The sequence below is a fragment of the Saccostrea echinata genome, unplaced genomic scaffold, assembly GCF_033153115.1.
Source record: "Saccostrea echinata isolate AGI-Se365-2 ecotype Australia unplaced genomic scaffold, CSIRO_AGI_Sech_v1 ptg000045l, whole genome shotgun sequence".
Lineage (NCBI taxonomy): Eukaryota > Metazoa > Mollusca > Bivalvia > Ostreida > Ostreidae > Saccostrea > Saccostrea echinata.
Window position 1 is genome coordinate 5,059,875 of NW_026889794.1, and position 24,973 is coordinate 5,084,847.

The 24,973-nt window shown below is 32.1% G+C and overlaps 1 protein-coding gene across 2 annotated transcripts in view; it reads left to right on the forward strand.

Moving 5' to 3' along the window:
- Positions 1-24,541, forward strand: part of LOC133201820 (malonyl-CoA decarboxylase, mitochondrial-like) — a 31,103-nt gene extending 6,562 nt beyond the window's left edge. For both annotated transcript variants that reach the window (XM_061337622.1, XM_061337623.1), the window contains exons 3-10: positions 13,441-13,581; positions 14,453-14,590; positions 14,873-15,025; positions 16,971-17,135; positions 20,727-20,862; positions 22,864-23,022; positions 23,384-23,614; positions 24,084-24,541. In XM_061337622.1, the coding sequence (XP_061193606.1) occupies positions 13,441-13,581; positions 14,453-14,590; positions 14,873-15,025; positions 16,971-17,135; positions 20,727-20,862; positions 22,864-23,022; positions 23,384-23,614; positions 24,084-24,292 (1,332 nt within the window). In that variant the 3' untranslated portion in view covers positions 24,293-24,541. The remainder of the gene's footprint in view (positions 1-13,440; positions 13,582-14,452; positions 14,591-14,872; positions 15,026-16,970; positions 17,136-20,726; positions 20,863-22,863; positions 23,023-23,383; positions 23,615-24,083) is intronic.
- The last annotated feature ends 432 nt before the right edge of the window (positions 24,542-24,973 follow it).

Here is a 24,973-nt window from a genome sequence, read left to right on the forward strand (position 1 = left end):
AGACGTGATTTCTGATGAAGAGTATGATGAGATTCATTTTATATTTTTAAAGAGTTGGAATTGAAAATATGGTCAAGTGGTCGTAGCACATATTTTTCGTCAATTAGATCAATTCATTAGATACGCATGTATAACGCTAAAATTTTGACATACGTTGGGATACACATTTATTTCTAAAGACAATATATGTTGGACTGTAATTCTAGTATACATGTATGCCGTAACATGGAAAAATCATTCAGATTTGTTCACGTCTCTTGCGACGGGAAAAATATAAGGAAATATAAAATTGATTAATGAAACTTTTTTTGAGACGTCATTTCACATATTCTTAAAAACAACTCCAAAGTCGTGTTTTTTTAATTTAATTTAATTTTTATTTATTTATTTATTTATTTATTTATTTATTTATTTATTTATTTATTTATTTATTTATAGTTTCTTAAGTTCTATTCAATAATCATTCGTTCTATCGCTTTCAAATGAAGACAGAGAAAGGGAACCAGTATTCAGTTAATAGCATGCACTTGATTGCGCGAAATGTAAATGTCGGCTTGCCACAATTTTAGCGGAGGAAAATCAGATTGAGTTGGGATTAGACACTAGTTCCTGGGCGTTTATATGATTCTGTAGAGATTTTTATATCCCCGCTCCGAAGGAGAGAGGGGTATACTGTTTTTTTTTTTTTTTGAAACAATATTTTGTCATATAATTCATGAATGTAAAATATGAGTTGGGATTTGTCATTTGGATACAAGTTCCTTACCAGAAGGCATTTATACCGAATTTTTTATACAATATTTTGTCATGTACATGTAATTCATGAGTTATAGACCAAATTATGTCCTTGTATTTTTAAAAATTATTATTTTATTAATATCCGTGAACTTGAGGTAATGAAATAGTAATTAGCTCTACTGGTCGGAGACCAGAAGAGTTTATGAAATGATAAGGTGTTCGTCGTCCGTCCGTCCATCTATCTGTCCGTAAACAATTTTTCAAAATGCTACTCCTCCTACAGTTTTGGTCCAATTCAAAAATACTTGTTACACAAGTACGCTATATTAAGATACACCAAGTACACACCAGTAGAGCTTCACTCTCTTCAGAGACTTCTAGTTTTTCTAATTGAATGAATTAGGCATGTCATAAAAATATATATTATAGCGATGAAAATTTTACTGTTTTAAGAGATTTTTGTAGTTTCTAAGATTAAGTTATTGTTTTGTGTTTTTAAAACAACTCTTTTTAAATTCTTGAGCTTTTCAAATTATTTTCTTTATTGAATTTACGACTCTTAATCTCTACTGAATTAATTGTCATATACAAATTTAAATTGAAAAATTTAAATTTTTTGCAGAGGACAATATGCTAGTGTATTTTTACCAAGAATTACCTTTTTAATTTATATGCACTGGTCGCTCATAACGTTATTTTAGAGCAGTTTTTGCTATTATGTTACATAATGTATCCGTATTCAATACTTCACAGTACGCGCCTTTTTTCTTCGAAACTAGAATGGGTCGATGTATTTCTGAGTCGCTGTTATCCGTTTCCACGAACTGTTGAATTTTAATGCATTATTTAAACTAGCATATATGTATCCAAATTTAAAATTGAAAAAATAAATAATTTCATATGTGCTCCATTTAATGAACATTTACTCGACAAAATGCTTTTATAACACTTTTTTAACGACATTTGCAGGATAGACAAGATTTGTCTAGGACTTAATGCTTAAAATTTTCAAGCCAAAAAAAAAGTAAATTAAAAAAAATAATAAAACAAACAAACCAAATCCATGTACATGTAATTTCTAATTTGATGTATAGAATGTTTAAGTTATTTATCGTATTGCATTGCAAGGACAGTTTTTACTTACTATTTTTTAAGAGTGCTTTAAAATGCGGTTTTATAGGAAGCCCGGACAGACAATTATGTAAAGTGTTCATTTCTTTATATTGATGATGCATTTTTACCTAAATTTTGAAATACTTGAAACATTTTTATAATATAGTTGAAATAATTCAATTAGAGCAGATTACGATTTGAAGTGAAAAATAAAAAGTAGACCTTACTGTTGCTGTTAATTGTTAAATATTTTGTTTATTATTGTTCCAATTACTATAATTTTTCAAATTATATTTAAATTGAATATAATATTATTTTTTACATCACCTTGTTTACATCACTACAATAACTCAGAATTATTAGACTGAATGTTTTATTGGTTTTCTTAATGTATACTTCTATCAAACAGAAAAACAGAAAAATATCATGCAGAGAGAATCCTGAGCTTTTGAATTCTCTTCGGTGTTAGACCTACATGTATGGTTTTATGATTTAAGGTTCCTTTAAATCTTGGATAAAATTTCTTGATTTTATGCACATGCTTTGATTTTATTTCATTTCTCAGAATATCTTCGAAAGTAATTTAAAAGCAGGTGTTGATTTACGAGTAAGATGTTAATTTTAAAAAAAAATTAAACAAAAATGTTTTATGGAGACATGACTCCATAATCACACCTGGGTCTTACCAAAATAGCACACTGTTTTCTTTAATTATAATAGAATCCATAGAGTAAACACGTACTTTAAAATGATTTATTTGCATAAAAGTCGTGCTTTTATACTTGGTATGTTACATCAGGTCTCGGTTAATTAATTAAATGTCCAATAGAAGACAAGTTCAGTTTATTCGCCCATGTTGGTACATGATGTACAATATTAATAGCATTTATATATGTTGTCTTTTTGTGCAAAAAATCCGGATTCCATTTTTAAGTGATATTTCTTTTATTTATGGTCAATTTACAACAAAATTCCCAAAGAATTTTCTATTCAATATTCATGAATTATGAATTCAATAGTCAGTCAAGACCCGTGTCTTTCTATACATTTAGCCATGCGTCGATGCAAACTATCTACAACACTGCAGTGTTTTCCCTAAGAACCGGCTCCAGGCCAAATTGACCACTTCCCCTTAGAAATCAGATATTTAAATCTCAAACCTTTACTTCGAAATAAAGTGAAAACACTGCACTGTCCATGTAATTTTGATACAGTCCCATCGATATGTTCACGACTGTATCTTTCCAATCTATGACGTTACCTGGATTATTTTTTTTTGTTTTAATTCTGTGTGAACTAGTTCTGGGTGTTGACACTGCTGTGTGATGTCTAGCATTATCCTGTTGCAGAAGGTAAGGACTCTGTCACACCTTACCGGATGAAGAAACGGAGACGGACAACACGTTGCTGGAGATCGCCTCCCACCACATTTCGAGGCTCTTGCGATCAATGTATGAAACGTATAAAACGTACAAAAACAGAACGATTATCGAACATGTACAGCACAAGCAAAGGTCAACTAATGAACTTCACCGTCCCTGTAATGAATGAGTACTGTGTAAAACGAATGAGCAACACATGAGAAGCGGACAAAACGGTCAACGAACGATAGACTAACGGACAAACGTCGGTGTCTGAAGCACGTCCGGTTTATCCGTTTAACGATCGGTAATTGTCCAGTTGTAACTTAGGTCCAACGGACATCATCGTAAGCAGACCGGACAAGTAAGCTTCTAAACGCAAGCGAACTGATGCCTACCTTACTTTAAACGAACATATCCTACTTAAAGCGGACACCTTAGTCCAGTGGTGTCCGTTCAAAATTTTGAACATGCTTAAAACTTTTCGCCGGATAAAACGAACTTCACCGGACATTGACCGTATTTTAAATAAGAAACGGCCAAGAAACGTATGCGAACGGAAACGAACGGATTGACGTCCGTTAGCGCTACCCGGTAAGGTGAAACTGAGCCGTAGGGCAGATCATGCCACAATACCCCTCCTTCAGAAGTTAACAATTCTTTATGGCGGATATGTCTCCACTCGCAGAAACAAGCGGCATTAAACCCATCTTTGCTTATTCCACCCGATACTGTCATAACAGGCGAGAACTTTGGCACCATTTTCTGATCATGACAATGTCAAAACTTTGCCCACCTTTATTTCTACTTCTGTAGAACTGAAAACGATTTTCCTCTGTAGAAATCACGTTGTTGAAGTTTATTATTTTGATGTGTGATGCACCAGGCCTGTCTTCTACGTTTGTGTTCAGCGATCATTAGTGTCACCTTTTGGGTACCGATTTAAATTAATTAATTGCTTCGAACCAAAGTACAACTCATAATCCTTTTGCACACTATCCTCTCACATATGTTATAAAAGATTACGAAGCTCATCTCGACGAATAAGAAAGGAAAAGTCTCAAACCAAATAAATGTTTGCTTATGTAATTTCCATCCATAGGTACAACATTCCAAGTAAGTTTAGATTGCATGGGTACGACATATAGTAACGTGGGTATGTACCTATTATGAAAACTATTCAATCATCAATCAAGGTCAAATCCAGCATCCAAAGCAGATTTGGTAGTGTGAATCCTTCTACGCAAGTTTGTGAAAGGAAGGCCTTTATTTAATTCGGCAAAAATATGTTTCTAAAGCTTAAAACTGATCACTCATAAGGAAAATGCAGGTCAAATCCAGCAACCAAAGCATGTTGTTGTAATGTACATCCCTAGATGCATCATCCATGCAAGTTTAATCACCATCTGGCCTTAAAGCTACTTGGAAAGAGGTTTAACCTATTTATTCAACAGGAAAATATAGGTCAGATCCAGTATCCGAAGCAAGTCAGGTAGTTCAGCGATACACCCTTCATGCAAGTTAAGTCACCATATAGTTTGAAAGTTACTTGGGAGTACACCTGCTACAAAAACTTTAACTTGTTCAATCAGCTGGAAAATGTACGTCAGATCCAGCTTCCGAAGCAAGTCGGATAAAGTGATCCCTAGATGCATCATCCATGCAAGTTTGGTCTAATTAGAGCATTTAATTACTGGGGAAAGGACATGCTCCAAAAACCTGAACCTGTTCATTCGGAAAATGTAGGTCAGATCCAGTATTTGAAGCAAATATGGTATTGTGCTTCCCTAGATGCTTCATCCATACAGGTTTGGTTCAGTTTGGGAATATAGTTACTTGGGAATAAACCTCCTCTAAAAACTAACCTGTTTACTCATCTGCAAAATGTAGGTCAGATCCAGCATCCGTAGCAAGTCTGGTAGAACTCATCCCTATCTACATGTATATGCATCATCTATGCATGTTTGGTCTAGGTAGAGCATTATGTTACAGTCTTCCAACAATCTGTCGGAATTCCCATGGGTACGAATTGTGCCCCGTTATTAGCAGACCTATTTTTGTATTGATATTAGGCAGAAATTATCCACAAGCTTCTACATGAGAAGAAGAAGCCCCCTGCTGTGGCCTTCAACATTTAGAAATATTGAAGACGTTTAATCAATAAACAATATTCATTTTCATTCCTACGTTGATTCGATATATCCCTTTGAACTCGAAATAAAAGATATCACAGAGTCTGACACATCTGTTTCATATTTGGATATTTTAATAGAAAAAGACGTTAATGATAATCTAACAACAAAACTTCGTGAAAAACGTAATGACGTCAACTTTTCTATCGTCATCTTCCTTATTTTTGTAGCAATATGCCATTGTCACTAGCCAAATAAGTTGATGAAACAAGAATATTAACAGTCCCGTTTAAAGTCAACATTTCGCAAATTCTATGGTCGATACAATGACATTGTCATGCAGTGAAAACAATCTATCATTAAGTCAAATGTTGACTTTAAACGGGACTGTTCATATAAATTGTTAGGCCATTATTTTCACACGGAATTGTTTACGGATTTTTCCGTTTGCCCGATCATGACAAGGAACAAACGGTGGGTGTGAACCGGTTGACAGGAAATGCTTACTCCTCCGTGGCACCTGATAATACTTCTGATGGCTTTATAGGTCTGTGTTTGCCGTGCTCCAAACTTGTATTGTTTTAATGGTTTTGAGCTTGATTACTCTCCGTTATCTTCATATGTCATTGGGAATGAGACCAGCATCTAAAGCTTCAAACTGCTCCAAAAACATTAGCCTGGTCATCCTCACGGAATATATTCGCTGAAAATGCAGCATCTGAAACCAGTCTGAACAGTGAAACATGTTAGATGCATCATCCAAGCAACTCGGATCAATATAGAGCATAGAAGTACAATGTACTTAAAAAAACTACCCCAAAAACTCTGACCAGGGACACCGAAATCAACACCGAGGGTATGGCATAAGGCCCACATCCACCTCCACCCCCCCACCCCCCCCCCCACCCACCCCACACACACACACACACACACATGTCGAGGTGAGCTGAAAATCAAGGAGGACAAACAGCATCATAAATTTTCTTACTACTATTAAACATACATAGTTTTCTCAGTATTTTTTCGTTTTGGGTTAACATTAGTTCCATAAATTATTTTTTTAGGTATTCTATTCTTAGATTAACTAAAGCTTTATAATCTGGGATAAAGTGAGATTCATTAGCAATTTTAGCATTATCACAAGGTGTACAAAGTCTTTCAACGAGTGGTATACTATAACATCTACTAGTTTCTACTGGTAGGTTATGATTTGCTGTGAGAAATTTTAAAAATATTTTTTTCTAAATTAAGGAGATAACTTATTAATGTAATTTTCAAATCCAAAGTTTTGCTTTAAAATTCTATACACTTATCCCTTTAGGACTTATTTATATTACTTGACCACTTTTGAATCAAAGAAGATAGGTGAACAAGGCGTGCAGAATGCCTATAGCTTCAGATATTAATAAAATCACATTCAATTTTTGAATTAAGTATTTAAAATAAAGTTCTCATTATTGAAATTTATGAAATTATGACCAACAAAACTTTTCTGATAAAAAAAGATCTCGGAAAAAATTATTCTTTTATTAAAAAAATAAAATGGTATTCGTGGGATTCGAACCCCTAACAATAAAAACCCGGAGTATCATATTGCTTTGCGACTAGCGCGCTAACCACTCCGCCACGCAGCTTCTGTAAATAGTGGCATTTAAATCGTGTTTGTGATATGACCCTTGACTTAATGGACTTCAAGTATTTCTCGGAAAGATGCGAATGTTTTGTCATAAAAGTGTACTTTTAAGGTATAGTGGGTCTTTGCTCCATGTTTTTGTTAACCAAAAAATGTATATTTTTATGCAAACTTTTAGGATCAACTTTCAAAAAAATGGAGCGAAGACCCACTCATATCGAAAAATTTTGTTAAAGTGTGAGAAAATGATCCTTTTTGTCCTCTTTAGTGTTTGTGTGCTATTTCGTAGGCTAATAATTTCAGTCTTTGTGAGATTTTTGTAAATTGTAGAGATTTCACAATAAAATATACTTTAATGTTAGATGAAATATCAAAGAAAATTTTTATTTAATTGAGATTTTATTTTTCACTTCATGTTTGTCGCACTATAGGCACTTCGCCCGCCTTGTTCACCCATCTTCTTTGGAGATAACGAACAGTAATCAAGCTCAAAAGGCCATAGAAGAAATACAAATCAGGAGCAGAGCAACCACGGACCTCTAAAAAATATCAGAGATGGGATCAGGTGTCATGGAGGAGTAAGCATCCCCTGCCGACCGGACACACCCGCCGTGTTCTCCTTGTCATAATCGGGGAAAACGGACAAATCCGTAGACAATTAAGTGTGTAAATAATGACCTAACAATTAGTATGAAAAAAAAGTCAGTCAGCATTCGATTTAAGATTGTATTTGCTGACAAGCTAAGTCATTGTATCGACCATAGAACTTGCAAAATGATGACTTTAAACGAGACTGTTGATATTATTGTTTCATCAACTTGTTTGTCAATAGGTTGTCTCGTTTTAGAAATTGTTAGAATGTAGAACATGCTCTTGCATATCGAATCAACTTGGAGACAGAACCCCTTATGCAGGTATTTTGCAAGTGTCTTTTCTTTCTCATGTACAAGTTTTTGAATAAATTCTGCTTCATGGTTCTGCTAATAAATCTTGGAATGCTTGCTTAATATTGGAGATTATCCATTTGAAATTCATGTTGACATCCTTTTCTTGCCATACTCTGCACATTTATAATATAACATATATATTACAATCTAACTGTGGGTTTGTTATATTTCATTCAAAGTGCATTTTAAACAGATATTTGTACAATAAAAATGCGATTTTATCTTCTGGGCTATAGAATAAAAAGTTGTCAGGTATGAAATCATTTTACATTATACTGAAATGTGTAAAGAAGAACGACAGATGTTTCGCCATAGACCATGTATGCTGGCGTAGAACAATTGCAAATTTTAATTTTATATCTCGATTTTTATATATTTCGAAACCGTATAATAAGACTGGTACTACAAATTTATTGAAAACATCGAACTGAGAGTTAACTGGTAATTTAGATTGTCTAATTTTTCTTATAATTCCGTACGTGGCATTTTAGTGCTTGTTAGCTTAGATTTTGTTTTTCAAAAGGAACCCGAGCGAGAAAATACAAACTTAAATATTTATTTTTTTTTCAAAAAGAACATGGGCGAGAAAAGAGGAACCTAAACATTTAAATTCTTTAACTTTTTCTGTATATAACTAAGTTATTATTATAATAAAATTTTGCTTTTAACAAAGGATAAAACAAAATGAAACCCTAAGCGACTCCAGTCCTTGTATTGAACAATGGGACCGACAGCTTGGCAATTTATGTGTGTATTATTCTTTTTAAAGAGCGAAGGAGGAGGGAAGTTGTTTGCTCTGGTAAAATGATTTTTTAATAAATAAATTCAATGGGCCAAGAAATGCACATACATGTATCGTAATCACAACAGCTGCATTGTATTTGATTTCCTGTTGATATTTATCCTTTCTGTGTGTACTGTGTACTTCCATTTTCCATGAAATACGATATTTCATAAAGATTAGAATCAAATATCAAGAACACATACATACATACAATCAAACGAAAGAAAAAAGATCTTTTAATGTATTTATTTGTATCTTAAGCATTTCAAAGTACTAGTACTTCTCGGTTTGTTTTATTCATTTTAAAAAAAAACTGACAACCATTGGTTTATTGCATAATTGACGTAAATAGTTGTCTTTATGTTGAATGATTTTGCATGTATAATTATCCTTAATTGGAAATATGTGAATAAATTCATGGAAATAATATAAATTCCTCTTTTTTTTAAGCTATATACAACTCGGGCAGCTGACGTGTGGGTGGTGTAACCCCATTCCCCTTCTTTTTTAGACAGGATTACTTATCAAAAATACATGAATTCCTAGAATATTGAATATCAAGATCTTGATTTCTTATTTCATTGCCCATTTTTGTCAATTTTTAGAGATTGTCCCTCTAACGATATATCAAATACTATATATATATATATATATATAGGTAGAGGGACAATCTCAAAAACTTAAAAATGGCAAATATCAGAAATATATGATAGGAAGTAGGGAGTCAAATATTTTTGGTAAGTTATCGGAAATTAATAAAATTTTTAGAATTGTAAAAAAGGGGGGGGGGGTTACCATCATAAGTCAGGTGCATGTGATATATACAAGGGCAGTTTGGAGGCAGTCCCTTTATATACGTAACTATAATATGAACATTTTAAACGACTGTAGAGCTATATTTTTAAAACAAAAATACTTTTCAATTTTTTAACTACTTGCCTTCAAGAAGAATTTGCAGCGATCATGTAAGGACGACGTCATGATTTGGAAATTTTGTCTCGAAATGTAAGGATCCAAAATTTTTAAATACTTCAGCCCAAAAGTTCACTATTTCATGTTCACATGTATACATGTATATTTGAAATACTAGGAAGCAAATCAAATCAGGTATTGCTTTATTTCTTTCTTCAAGAAGACGACGTTAATTAAATTATAGCTCATGTAATTCTTTAAGTGTATAAAATACCAATGTTGACGTTGGTTACACAATCTATTAGAAATTGACCATTATCGTCAGTTTGCACGATCATCGAATGTATTGATTTATACATACAAAACAAAATATGTCAGTTACTGTTGTTACTGAGTAGAAGTTGAAAATAATTAAGTTACCGAATAGATACATGTTCATTGAAAAAAAAAATATTTACGTGAATTCATATTATTATACTTTTCGTTGATTTTAATCAGTAAGCGTTCTATTGCGTTTTCCTGTTGCGCCTTTATCTAGATCTTCATGTTTTAAACATTTAACTCCAGTAAAATTGGTTAAAAAACGAGCCAAGAGCGTTATTTTACAGTTATTTCATACCTAAAATGTTGAAGTGTAAATAATAAACTTTTAACATGTTTCATTTATTTATAATGTTTTAATTATTGGTAGTTAATTTAGTGCCCTTTTTATAAGGAAAGTAATTAAACATATTTTATTTTCTTTATATTATAACAAGTTTGTTTCAATCCTTTTCCGGAGGTGTTTGAAATAAAAACAAAAAAGCTGTTGTGCTGTAATGTTTTTAATCTATTTATGTCCATAAATTTAAAATTCGTGCTAGTGTTGAAATGCAATGTGAATGCATTATAGAAACCATATCAAAATTTTCATCAGTGTCATTTAATTTACTATTCTTTTTTCTGTTCCTCAATACTAGCATTAAGAACATTCGTCTATAAAATACTCAAGTCTTGTCAGATAGATTTACGATATGAAGCTAGTCTTTTGACTTTCAGATTTCAGTCTGACACCGCTCCCATTTCTAATAATAGATGAAATCTGCTGGACGACTATAATTTTTGGGTTGCATGAAGACAACTTTAATCATCTATCAGACCCGTAGCAACGGGGAGGGGGGGAACCTCTGGTAAAAAGCTGACAAGCAAAAAATAAAAGGAAACTGTCCAACTCTAAAATCCCATTTCTTTGGGGGGGGGGGGCTCGTTTGTACATTTTTTTTTTTGTCTTTCAAATGCTGAAATTTACCCATTTTCGACCGTACAGCGAAAAAGAGGGGGGAGGAAGCAACTTCCAAATCAAAATTTGCGTATTTAAAAAAACTCCGCAGAAGGCTATTCTAACAATAAGTGGAAGTCGGCGTCCCCCCCCCTCCCCCTCTGTCTATGGCTTCCAGATATATTTGTTTATTACTTTTATGTGATGTCCTTCACGTGCTTACACAAGGTTTTAATTATAGAGATGTTGCCTGCATTTGATGATATTTACCTTCATTTTCCTAATAAGATTTTAGGTATTATGTCAGTAATTTTCGAGAAAGCCATAGCTTAATCATCAATGGACATTTTCAGTGTAATTAACAACAAGGGATTACCTTTTTGTTAACTTTATGTTTAATTATCTTCTGTTATGTACATGTACTTAATTGTATTTATGTTATGCCCCCAGTGGGACCATGATTGGCAAGTAAAATCTATTCTATTCTATACTTTCCCCTGTGTATAACCAATAAGGAAGCCGGTCGCACACGGATTTCTATTTCTCATAATGCTGAAAACGAATACAGTGTTGTAAATTCTTCGAAATCAAAGAGGAAATCACCTTAAATTTCACGGTCGTTGCGTAATATTTTGAACTACGAAAGTCGAACCACGTGTTGCTCATACAGATTACGATTTTATAATTTCTTTAAATCAAAGATGTGTCCTCTATCTTCCAAGAAAAGCACACACATTTGTTGAAATAAATTAATAAAATCAATTGTTGACGTTGGTTACATGATCCATTTCATATTGACATTTCTCGTCAGCTCCCCAAAAGCTCACATCATTTATTGTTTTATACATACAAAATGTTACGTTCGATAGTTACATAACATATTGATATCGTTGACATCACTGTGCTTTAATCCCCCGGATAAGATTAATTATACCAAACAAAGTAAGCCGAGTAATTTCTTTGCAAGTGTTAAAGAAAAAAAAACATTAAAAAATGTCAAAAGAATGTTTTTGAATGTATTCCGTGTAAACTAATTATAAACATAGTATAGAAAACTATGTATATAATAAGACAAGTTGCGTAATTGGTCAAAATGACACAGCTAACGAAGAAATAATGTCATACAATGTATGTGAGCTAAATAATTACCACGATGAAAAATTCTCATATTATGAAACATACAGTATTTGATGGATAATCAAGAGAGTCCATTTATTTGAAACACTTATCAACAAATTTGTCTTTAATTGTCTTTAAAAAAAGGAAGAAAGAAAACTCGATATCAATCGTTTCTAATTATTACATGATTAAGTATGGACATATTTTTTGTCAATTAATTTAAGTTCTACTTCTTACAAGAAGCCTAAGATTTTTTTCTTTAATTTTTCCTTAGTACAACAAATATTTTCTGTTCATTTATTATTTATTTATTGCACTTTTTATAAGAAGAGTATTTAAATTATTTCATTTTTCCTTAATTAAAAAATATTGCAGTGTTTCTATATCTTATCGAAAGGGTTTTAATTTAAAACAATTGCTATGGGGAATTTCTAGCTAAACTTTTAAACTATCCATGCCGATAGCTAGGCTTAAGTAGTAGTGTGGATAAGCAATGCAAATGCCCTAACTATGAATGCACATGAAATATCATTTAGAAGTGTTCCTTAGTGCCGGATAGGTTACTGTTGTTCATTCGGTATCATGAACATTCGCATGTGAATACTAAATATATGTCTGAGTGACTTTGAAGTGGTTCTCATCTTTAAGGTGTCAAGATTTTTGTTAAGGTCTTCGGGTTCATATGCAATTTTGTCTGATTGTACACACATAGTACTTTTTTGGCATGATTTGAAGAAGAAAAGTTTTTCAAGGAAATTTAAACAAAGAAAGCAAAATATGAGTTATGATCTGAATGCATAAAAGTTTATGAAGAGAAGTTTTATATTATACGATTTATTTTTGTTCTTTCATTGACACGCTTGATTTAGAAAAGATCTTTTTTTTTCTTTTTACTGTCGATATACAATGAACAGGAAAACTGAGGACGCTATCCATTACATTAAATATGTGTTTACGTTTAAACTTTTAATCATAGTTTTAAGTGAGCTGAAATGAGTGCAAATCAATTCATTCTTTTAAAAAAAAATACAGTTGCTGTAATCTGGAAGCAATTCCTAAAGAGCATTTAGAACCAAAACACTCAGAATTAATCGGTAGTTGATTTCAATGATAAGTTTGTAGTTACCTTTATTGCATTGTTATGAGTTTGGAGTTTGGATACATGCATACTTTTAACATTTTGAGTTGATATCTTAAAAATATAATTAGATATTTTTATTTCATATATTAATCTGAAAGTTTATGGTTATTGCATATCTTATCAAATCTAAAAATGCGCAGGTTAGTATAATCAAATTTCCGTGTTTTGAACGGATTTATGCGTAAATTCTTTTACGTTCGACTTGCACTTTAAAATACCAACTAAATATGAACATCCTTTTTCTTCAAAACTATCGTTGATGATAAATTTTATACTTTCAGATTTTTCTTTTGTGATTTCAGTCCAAATGCCGGCGGTTTTGTGATCACTACACGAGCCTCTCTGCTGATGATAGAATCAGTTTTTTGACTGTACTTGCCAAACAGTACGGTGTCAATCAAGGTGCCGTTGTCCAGGTGGCTACAAGTGTTGTTAATGCTCAGGTAAAAGGGGTTACATCCAGCTTGTTAAAGTAAATAATGCGACTGAAACTTTTACAAATTTCATAAAATATTGGATGAATTATACTTTTCTTTAGAAAGATTTATTTCCTGTTTGTTTTATTTTTCTTTCATCTTTTGCTTTTCAAATTTTAAGGTTTTTCTCAATTAATAGCTAGAATTTTATGGAAACGTTCAAATAAAACTTTAAAAATTTTGAAAGAAATGAGTTTTACAGAGTATTGCAATTATGTGGTTTTACATAATCCTGTCACTGTCATTGCGCGTGAGATTGATTAATGCGGATTTTTATCTTATTCGTTTGAAGATTTGTTTTGTAGGGTCCAGAGGTACATGTAACATGCAGGGCCTCACGCTCTTAATTTTTCTTTTTTGGCTGGCTGAAATTAGTTCTACGTTTACCGTCACCTAAAAAACCTACGGTGGAGGAAGGAAAAATTAAACAAAGAAAGATTTCAAACAAATGAGTATTTACTCATTTACATGAACGAATATACTGTAAATATTTGTGCATCATGTAAGTGTATTGTTTAATGATCAATTTTAGTACAACTGTCAGTCTCAAATATACATCATACAGGTCCCAAAAGTCTATTTCTATGGAGTGAAGTTTTTAGTTGCTAAAAGTAAAAGCAGACCGGAATACAATCTTAAAAAATACCGTTTTTTTCCTCCCAAGGAGCTAGTTTATTTGAAACCTACGCAAGTGGCATTAAACATACAATTAATTTTGGACAGCCTTAGAAAAGTAAATCAGTTTTGAAAATTTATAACCGTATGCACTTTTGTTTTGTAAAAAAAATCCGCAACATAATCGAATCTATATTTAAATCATTTTTACTTCGATCACTAGGAGAGAGAAGCTTTGTTACTAATGACTGAGGAACGATTACGTCACACATTAATCCCGCAGTACCAGCAATTGTTCAGTAAGATTGGGAGAATCGAAGGGGGAGTGAAGTTCTTGGTGGACATGCGCGCAGATATTCTGGTAATTTCAAATACTTTAAAATAATTTTTGAAGGCAGGTACTCAATTTAGTTTAGAAAATATTAAAACCCTGTGAAGTCCTTCATTGAGAAGTCTGAGGGAAGAATCATTGCGTTTTATACTAGTATATTGATTTATCATCAGCACTCATGAATAACAAAATCCTAAGTATTTTAGATTGATATGTATTAATTAGTTAACATGAAAATATTAATAATATAATGTATAGATTGACAGTGGATAAGAAAAACATATTTTTGATACAGATAAATTTTATTTTCAGACACACTTGCCAGGTGCTCAAAGTGAGGAGTATAAGGCGCACATGCGCATTCTACAGCAGACCATCAGAGACCTTCTGGCTCTATGGTTTTCTGTTGGTTTTCTTCATCTCCAGAGAATCACGTGGCAGAGCCCATGTGATATGGTTCAAAAGGTTAACAAAAAAAATCTGATAATCTTGATACAAAAAGAAAGTCAAATTGAAAGAATGCATTAAGCAGTAAATTTGATTACACATTTTCAGCAATATGTATTTTTTTTTTCAAATGACAAAAGAGTATTCAAGACCATACGTTCAATTAATGATTTTGGGATTTTTAAAAAACGTGATTTAAGTTAAAATATACTCTCATGATTTACACGAATGTTGTTAAACAAAGTTTTCAGGAAAATTTGTTATTAATTTTTCGAACCTTGAATGTCCACACGTAACACGTAGGGTATAAACAAAATTTTCTGGATGATCACACTGAAACCAGCTTTAAATTCTTTTGTTATAGAAAGAGCCATAGCTGCCTTACCGACGACACGGCCGACTCAAGAATTTTTAAGGAAATCACCTGTTTCTATTTATAGATATATCTTTTCAATTCAAGATCAAATTATGTAATATCATTTGTGGACAAGTGTTAGTTGCAAGTATGTCAAATGACTGTTCAGTACTCTAATTTTGAGACAAAAGATTTAGAAAATCATGCAATAAAAATAAAACAAGTAGGCCTAGCTATAAATTTGCAAAATTTAATAAAATATTTTAGGACCGTCTTTTCCCGAGATACTTTCAAAGTGTAATGTGTATATTATAACTTTCTGAAATTATGTATATTATAAAACATAATAAAGAAAACGTAGAAAAGATACACAAAGAAAAAAATGAAAAGGCATAATTGGAAAAATATGGGGGCTCGAACTCACAAACACCACATTCACAGTCCAGCAATCATACCACTGCGCCAACGAAGTCATTGATGTCAAATGGATAAATTTAAGACAGATTGCTAAATCTTAAGATAATATGAGAAGAAAAATTGAATATATATTTTCATAATTTTCAATATGAAGACCACCTTTGACCAAAATTATCTAAATGTACTGAAGTGCAGTCATATCCAAATAGAAGTATTCAAAAGTTGTTTTTCTGGTTAAGGGTGGCCTTTGGCAACAGTTTGTCATCGTTAGGTGGATACCTCAACATTTACTATATACTCCATACAAACTGGATAATTTTCATATTTATCATATGAGGGAACAATTAACATAGAAATATCATATTGTGTGATTTGGTTTTACGCATATATAGACTAAGATTGTATGACAAAATTTTGGTTAAGCCATGCAATCAAGAAATCACTGCTAATAAAGTAAGCGAAAATGCCTATTAAATGCGCTATGGCTCTTTTTCTATAAACGGACTTCAGCAAATGTTTACACTTTACTCTGATTCCACATATGCTAGTAACCAGAACTGCCATCTTCGCCATACTTATTTTTAGCTCTACTGATCAGAGACTAGAAGAGTTTATTATCTAGAAGGAAAATACTTTAATCCGAAGTATTTTTCTCTACCGAAATAAATGCATAATTACGGATCATATCACTTAAATGATTACAAGAGTATATAATTTCTTCAGAGTTCTCATTCTTTGCAGTCCGTTTGGTTGTTTTTTTAGATTAAGCATTTACTTTCATTAATGTACACTGTACTTAGTTACCTTGTGTAACTAATAAATCAACACTGAAGAGATTTTTATACTATGTATTTTCAGAGAACATAATTAGTAATTTAGAAACTAACTAGAAACTATTTCAATATATTTATCTCACACTGACTGTCTTTTTAAAGATAATCAACAAACATCACCTTAACAGAAAATATAAATACCAGATCAAATATTTGTACCTAAAGCATAATGTCGAATTAATTTAATTACTAAGCATGCAGACCTAAACGGATGTTATGGCTTACTAGAATTATGAAATTTAACAACAGTAGAAAAAAAAATTCTTTGAAATAAATTTTCTTTTGTTATTTTTCCATTGTATAAAACATTATTCATGTGTTTCAGGATAGTCAATTTTCGAATTATTTTTGATTCCAGATTTCGATGTATGAGGCAGTCCATCCTATACGGGATATGAACGACCTTAAGCGTCGTGTGGGGTCTTACCGCCGCTGTTTTGTGTTCACTCACCGCAGTATGCCAGGAGAACCTGTTGTGGTCCTGCATACAGCACTCACCAATAGTATTTCTAGTAGCATCCATGTAAGTACTTCGAAGACTAACAGCTATTCTTGTTAAAACTTAAGTATAATGAATGTCAATTTCTCAGTGCTGCTATATAATTAGAAATCGTCGCCCGCGTGGCGCAGTGGTTAGAGCGTTTGCTCTAGAGTCGCGGAGTAAGGAGTTGATTCGTACGTCGCGGGTTCGAATCCCACTGTGGGACGTGGAGACCTGTCCTTAATTGGATGAGACCGTATAAACCGAGGTTCTGTGTCGCAGTAGGTGCTGGCACGAAAATGATCCCTTACAGCTCAATGGCCCTGAGTGTCGAGTATAGGTCGAAATTTGCAGTTCTCCACTGGCAAGTGGTGGCGTCTCCATATGAGTGAAAAATTCTCGAGAGGGACGTTAAACAACAAACAAAACCAAAAAAAAATTAGAAATCAACTTCGAATGCGTATGTGACTTTTGGATATAGCATTTCATTCATTTAAATGAGGAATCTTATTAACCTTTTTAAAGCTGAGTGCAATAAAATTTTGAACTAAATGTGTAGTGGTTTTAGGAAATGAACATATTCCCCTAATATTATTAGAGAGTGATGTAAAATATGACAGTCGGTATTATTTCACATGGTAAAATTAGGTATTGTCCTCTTAAGATTCTCTATTTTAATGATTTTAATTATGCTAAAAACTTAAGGACCCTCTATACACTAGAGAAAAAATATTTTTTGGACATTGAGAAAATTATAGTGTGTAAAGGTGTAAGTATTGAGCTTATCTATCACATTTTCAATACAGGGTGCCTTGCATTTACCCCCAGGAAAAATGTTCAAAGACAATGAAGTACTGATGAACAGAAATCACTGTTGTTTACTTAAGTGGGCAAAATATCTGCAAATGAAGTGTTCTATCTATTCATCTTGGCCTATTAAAGTGTTATGAATATTTGATATGATCACAAATTAAGTAATAAACTGTACATTCAATTTATTTTATTCATGACCAAAGGGCAGATCACTCTATTTGCATAAAAATACCAAAAAATCTTAACTCTCTAGTGTGCAGTCTATAGAGGGCTCTTAAAGAGTGAAATAAAAAAAATGACCGGATACATAATTTTCAGCCTGCACTAAAAGTCAGACAATGTTAATAAATTCTACAGCTCTGAATAGTTTTTTTTGATACTGGCTAATATCTCATTGATATCTTAAAACACAAAAAGTTATGCCCAAAAATGATGTTAAAAATGTCAGGATTGCAACACTTTTTTGTGAAATTTGAAAATTTCATATTTTTTAAAGATCTGTTAAATAAATAATAATGATTTATATTAGAAATAAAGATTTCTCGATAAAATTCAATGTACTGAGTATTGAGCTTAAAATTTAGATTGTAGTTACTTTTGCTTGCCCCATGCAAGTTATGGTCACGGCTGATGCTGAAAAAAATGTTTTACCATGTCAGGAGTGCAACAGAAAAAAAATTCAATGATGCCAAAAACATTGATTTTAAAAATCTGTTTGACAAGTAAGTCATAAAAAAAATTGCCAAAGTGTAAAGCAGTAACTGATATACTATTTAAAGGTTTAAAATGTTATATGAGTCACAAGCAGCATTAATGAGAGTAAAGTATCTGTGCAGACCCATAAATTTATGTTATGAGTGGAACATTTGATGTTTTGCTTCCCAACTTGGAAAAACTTTTATCAGTATATAATAATTTTTGCTTTTTTTTAAGATAAAGACAAAAGAGTGGTTTGAGCGTCTGCTCTAGAGTCGCGAAGTAAGGAGTTGATCCTTACGTCTCGGGTTCGAATCCCACTGTGGGTCGTGGAGACCGGTCCTTCGGATGAGACCGTATAAACCGAGGTCCCGTGTCGCAGTAGGTGCTGGCACGAAAAAGATCCCTCACTGCTCAATGGCCGTAAGTGCCGAGTATAGGACAAAATTTGCAGCTCTCCACCGGCAAGTGGTGGCGTCCCCATATGAGTGAAAAATTCTCGAGAGGGACGTTAAACAACATACAGGGTGTTTCGTTATATATGTTACATTTTTAAGTCTAACAAACAAACAAAACAAAAGAAACATTTTACCAAATAAATCTATCATTTACAGGATCGCGCCTGTGATCTGTCTGTGTTTCAGATCAATATTTCCACGGCCAGGAGAGCAACACATTTCATTTTTTTCACAATATAATTCACGAAAACATTTTTTATTCATTGTGAGGGCAATTTTAGCTAAATTTCAATAATTTTTTCAATGCTGCAACTTTTTTCTTCAAATTTTCTTTTCCTGTTGCACTAAGATGCTGGGCAAAATACGATACATTAATCATTGTGAAAATTCATGAAATCATCAAGTTTAAAATTCTATCATCTCAAAATACTATTATAATTATTTTCAATTTTGCATTTCATGTGTGATATCACTGCACTCCTACAGATAGAATTTTTTTTCAATTTTGTGAAGAAACTACAAACAATTCAGCATTTTATGTTTTTTTGTATCCATAAAAATGAGCTACATTATGAACGAATAGGTAATGTTGCAATAATTTCTTTTCAAAACGGTGATTTGAATGAAATATGAAGCGAAAACATAAAATGATGACTCACTTTTTTCCAAATACTGTAGACGTACTACGTTATTTTTATTAAATTTTTTCTCGTTCAATAATTCAAAGGAAAGACGTTTATTAAGGTATGAAGAAAGTACATACGCTTCGGGTAAAGAAGTACGTACTTGTTGGATGGAAAAGTACATATTTGTCGGGTGGAAATGTACACTGTACGTACGTGTCGGGTAAAAAAAAAGTATTAACGTGTCCTATGGAAAAGTACATAGGTGTCAGGTGGAAACGAGGTTTTTGTTCTATAAAAAATTAAAAGAATTTGGCACTTGAGAAATAAAATGACGTTGTAACTGGACTTTCAATAGAATGAATTGTGCTTTAAGGTAAATTCGTAATAATTAAAATACGCGATTGTACTGATTTTTAAGAAGTATTTAATAAAATTTTTATTTAGAGAAACAAAGTTTAATATTTCAGCCCGTGTACTGCCTATCTGGAAACTACAAAAGATACAAAGTGCAATGTCAAAGTTATACATTCTACCAACATTAGCTATTATTAAAATTTCAACAGACTTATATATATATATAAATAAATATATATATATATATATATATATATATATATATATATATATATATATATATATATATATATATATATATATATATATATATATGAATCACAAAAAATAACAACTCCTAGAAATGATTAAAATCCTTTTAAATGTCATCTGCTTGTTTATAAAAGCTTCGAAATTGCTCTAAGGTAGTAAGGCGTATAGACAAATCAAATGGCCTTTTTCTTGGAACTCGCAGCACGCACTTTCCTAATAAACTAAGATACAAACCAATAATTTATATTTTAATTGTTGTTTATTTCTCATTTGCGGTTGAAATTTTGGTTGAGAATTTATAGACGAAAATGGAATGCTGTTATGAAAGACAGCAATTACTCGTATGTTTTTATTCATAAATATTTTTTAAAAATCGGTCCTTTAAGAAGATGCGATAAGTTGACGACAGTGTTTAAATATGTTTGTTTTTACAGTCTATATTGAAAACGCCTACTTTCTCTGGATCAAAAATGGAAACTGATTCTTCAAACGACGGAGATGTGGACGAAAAGGAGGATCCTAATAAGATATCGGCAGCTATATTTTACTCCATCACTTCAACACAAAAAGGTAAATCATAAAATTTATAGGGAGCTACATGTATATTTTACTCCATCGCTTCAGCACAAGAGGTGCATCATAATATTTTACTTTTATATTGAAACACAAAAGGATGGAGTTTTTTTTTTAAAGAGAGAGAAAGTGAGAAATTTAAACAGCTGGTTCCATATGTTCCATTGGGTAACTATTTTATTTCATTGGCCAGAGACCATAGGAGCTTTTGCATTTGAAATGTCCTTCATCCGTCAGTCTGTCTGTTATGCTGGGTACACTTTTTAAAACTTCACTCCTATAATGATCATGTACATTGTATGCTCAATAAGATTTTATCAACAGACATCATTCAGTATATTAAGTTTTGCGTTTGATAAATAGTGTTGTCACGTCACTAAAATATAAAAAAAGATGGGAAATTCCCTTTAAACTTCCTCGTATTATTTTAGTCTGATTTCAGTTGAAAAGCGGTACATTACGTGTGGTAAACCATATTTAGATACACGATTTGCCGTGATCATCAAATAGAGAGATTTGAGAAATTATTTCAGAATGCTACTTAGTTGTTTTTGTCTGATTTCAATCAAACCTGGTATTTTTATTCTACAATGAGATTTATTATTCCTTTTCGTTTAAATGAATATTAATACTATGGTAACTGAAAATTTAAATTCTTTCATGCTTCACTTCTAACAGTTTTGTTCTGATTTCAGTCAAGATTACATACATGTAGATTTTGTCAAATTGCATTCCTTTTTTTATCAAATCTTTTAGTTAAAAGATTTTGTTACGATGAAATAAAACAATCTGTAGAATTATTATGTTAAATTATTTCAAAATGACATCTGGTTTTTTTTTTCTGTTCTGATTTCAAAATAATTTGGAATATATTAAATACATAGAGGATATTCAATGTTTTGTAGATGAATATGAAATTTATTTCACGAGTGGGACAGGATTTTTTTTATATATTTTCACGAGTGCGAAGCACGAGTGAAAATATCAAAAAATCCTGTCTCACGAGTGAAATAAATTCCATATTCATCTACAAAACATTGAATTTTCTGTTTATTACATTTTCTTTGATTTTCGTTTGCCTCTGTCTTTTCTTAACACATTGTCATAGCTAGGCTAGACGTCATATTTGAGCGGATGAGACGTCATAGCTTAGCAGTTGTGAGATTGAAAACATTACCTAGCATGGATTTTAGCAACATATTTGGGAAGAAATTTGCAGTTTTAGCTCTATGAAGATGTTTAATTACTATCTCTATCTTATGACAGGCCAGAAATTATTTTTTACTTACTTTGATATCCTTTCACACTGTGAGAGAATATCATTTTGGTATCCTTTCACACTGTGAGAGAATATCACTTTTATTCAATAAATAAATCACAGTATTTCACTGTTGAAAATGTAATAAATTGATATACACTGTGCCAAGTTTATCAACTATTGATTCTATTGAACATTGTTATCATTATTTATGAAAATAACAGACTTTCTAAAGATAAAATTAAATGATATTCCTCCAAACATATTTTGTGGGATTTCGAAAATAGGCACGAAAATTGACTCCAAGATTAGTAATTCTGATTGTCGAAAATTTAACTTCGATGGACTATGTTCCCATGGTTACTTTAAATAGAATAATCTGTTCTCTCAAATTGCCAGTCAGTCTTTGTTATTAAGTTAAAAACCAGTAAAGCTACAATCTCATTAGAGACTCGAGGTTCTTTGCCCTTCAGTTTGGTGTTAGTTACTGTTAGGTGGAAGCTCTTTGTTCTCAGGGATTTACAATTCAATAACTAACAGCTTTAATTAAGTTGACTTACGATGTCATACTTTCCGATGACTAATGTCTCTGTCAGTGAAAATACCTTTTAAACTAGACAATTCTTGTCGGCTTTTCGATACCTAACATCCTTATTAGTCAGGAGCCCTTCAGCTCGTCTTATTTAATGAAACATCAAGTCAGTCTGGAATTATAAAATTAACCTTATTTTTTTTTCTAGGTCTGCAGGGAGTCGACCTGGGTAATTACCTGATTAAGACCGTTGTCAAGGAAGTACAGAACGAATTTAAGGGCATTACTCAATTTTCTAGCCTGTCTCCAATTCCAGGCTTCAAGACATGGCTAATTACAGAAATCAACAGGATAATACACATGCAAGGTATTTTCCGGTCTTGGCCCAATTATGCTTAGATATTTTCTTTTATAAAAGAAGCACATTAACATTTAAGGTTTATTGACCCTCTTATAAGAGAGATAAATCTTACTTTTGGGAAATGACTTTTATTCTCTTTAAAAATGTCAAGTTAAAAGGCAGCTGTCAAAATTTGCACCGCAAGGTGTGATGAAATTATCAATTATAATTTAAATTTCTTTTGGAAAGTCATTATTTTGAAATCAAAATCTTATATGAGTGGATAAAGAGACGACTTTATTTTTTTTTTTAACGTGTTTAGTAATAGATTTCAGTGTGTTGAAAATGCTACACTATATGAAATCTCTTTTTTATTCAATTTCTACAGAAATAGGCGAACAGCATCCAGAGCTTCTCTTAGAAAAAGAAATCGAGGTGTTGAGAAATGCACTGTCAATTCCAGACCATAGTGTTCTTAAAACTTTAAAAGATTTAGTACAAACCCATGGATGGATACAAAATGAAAGTATTTCTGAAATGATTAAAGGAATTTTATTAAGGCTGTGTGGACGATATTTATTTATTGAAAAGCGAAGAGGATTCGCCCTTAACCCTGTGGGTATGTAAATTAATCGACGTGTAATTTAAGTATATTACATACATGTATATGCATATTTAGTCTGAAATTTGGACTTTTTGAACTATGTTTCTTTTAATTAGACCTTCTTTTTTTTTGAAAATTAAATTAAGTTTATAAAAGTATTTTTTCGTGGAATTTTAAAGTCAGTACTTGTCAATGCCGATTTATATGTTGGATACTAGTATACGTATTTTGTGAAACTATCTTCTAATTTTTAACCAGAGATCCAAGAATGCTTTGTCACTGTTCTTATACAATTATTTATTCATTGATGGTGGTTTCAATGCATCAAGTGTGATATCAGTTTCTATTTGATGACAGATGGGTTTTTTGACATATATTAAAGATTTTCTGAGAAGAATGAATATTATAACCTTCATTAATTTTCTTTTATTTGACACTATCCAATAAAAATACTTAATTTTATTCTGTGTTTATTAATTTCTAGCTAATTTCCATCTGGGCAACGGGGCAGTTTTATGGCGTTTGAACTGGAAGGCAGACATGTCAATGCGTGGGATCAACCAATCCTGTGGGATGATGGTAAACTACCGCTATTATCTGGAAAATACAGAAGAAAATAGCCAAAAGTATCTAGAAAACCAGACAATAACAGCATCCCCAGATTTCTTACAACTGGTTGAGAATGGAAAATAAAATCTTTATTTTGCATTTATAATTCTTTTGAATGGGCTAAGAAAAGCATTTAAGATGTTTGAAATATTGGACTGCATTACGTTGAATTTAATTATTGTGAAATATGTAAAAATGATCTCGAGTATGTATGCATATTAATAATGTTTGTTGTTTAATTTTTTTCACTAGCATTCATGTACTATAGTTTGATTATATATTAGGTTTTCAAGTAGAAGGCCAGTACCATTAAAATTTAGTGGATGGACACAAGGAGTCTTTTATTATTGTTATCATGATCATTATTATTATTATATAAGTGTGTGTTTGTGTATGTAGAGTGAGAGAGAATAGTTCAAATGAAATGCAAAGATAACAGTCTGTAACCATACTCGAAAGTCCAAGTAAACATTAAACTTGAGAGCACTGCAAGCACGAACCCCTGACAAAGCAGAGTCGGGATTTGGTGCCATGGAGGAGGAAGCTTTCCCTGTCGACCAGTCACACCCACCGCGAGTCCCTTGTCATGATCGAGTAAACAGAGAAATTTGTAGACAGTTCGAGTATGAAAATAATGCCTTGAAACCCCACAATCATCTCTTTAATTGGCAGAACGAAATGCTTAATAGATAAGATACTAACTTAATAAGTATTACATGTAATTAAGAATTATTTCATTTGTTTTACTCAACAGATATCAGTTAT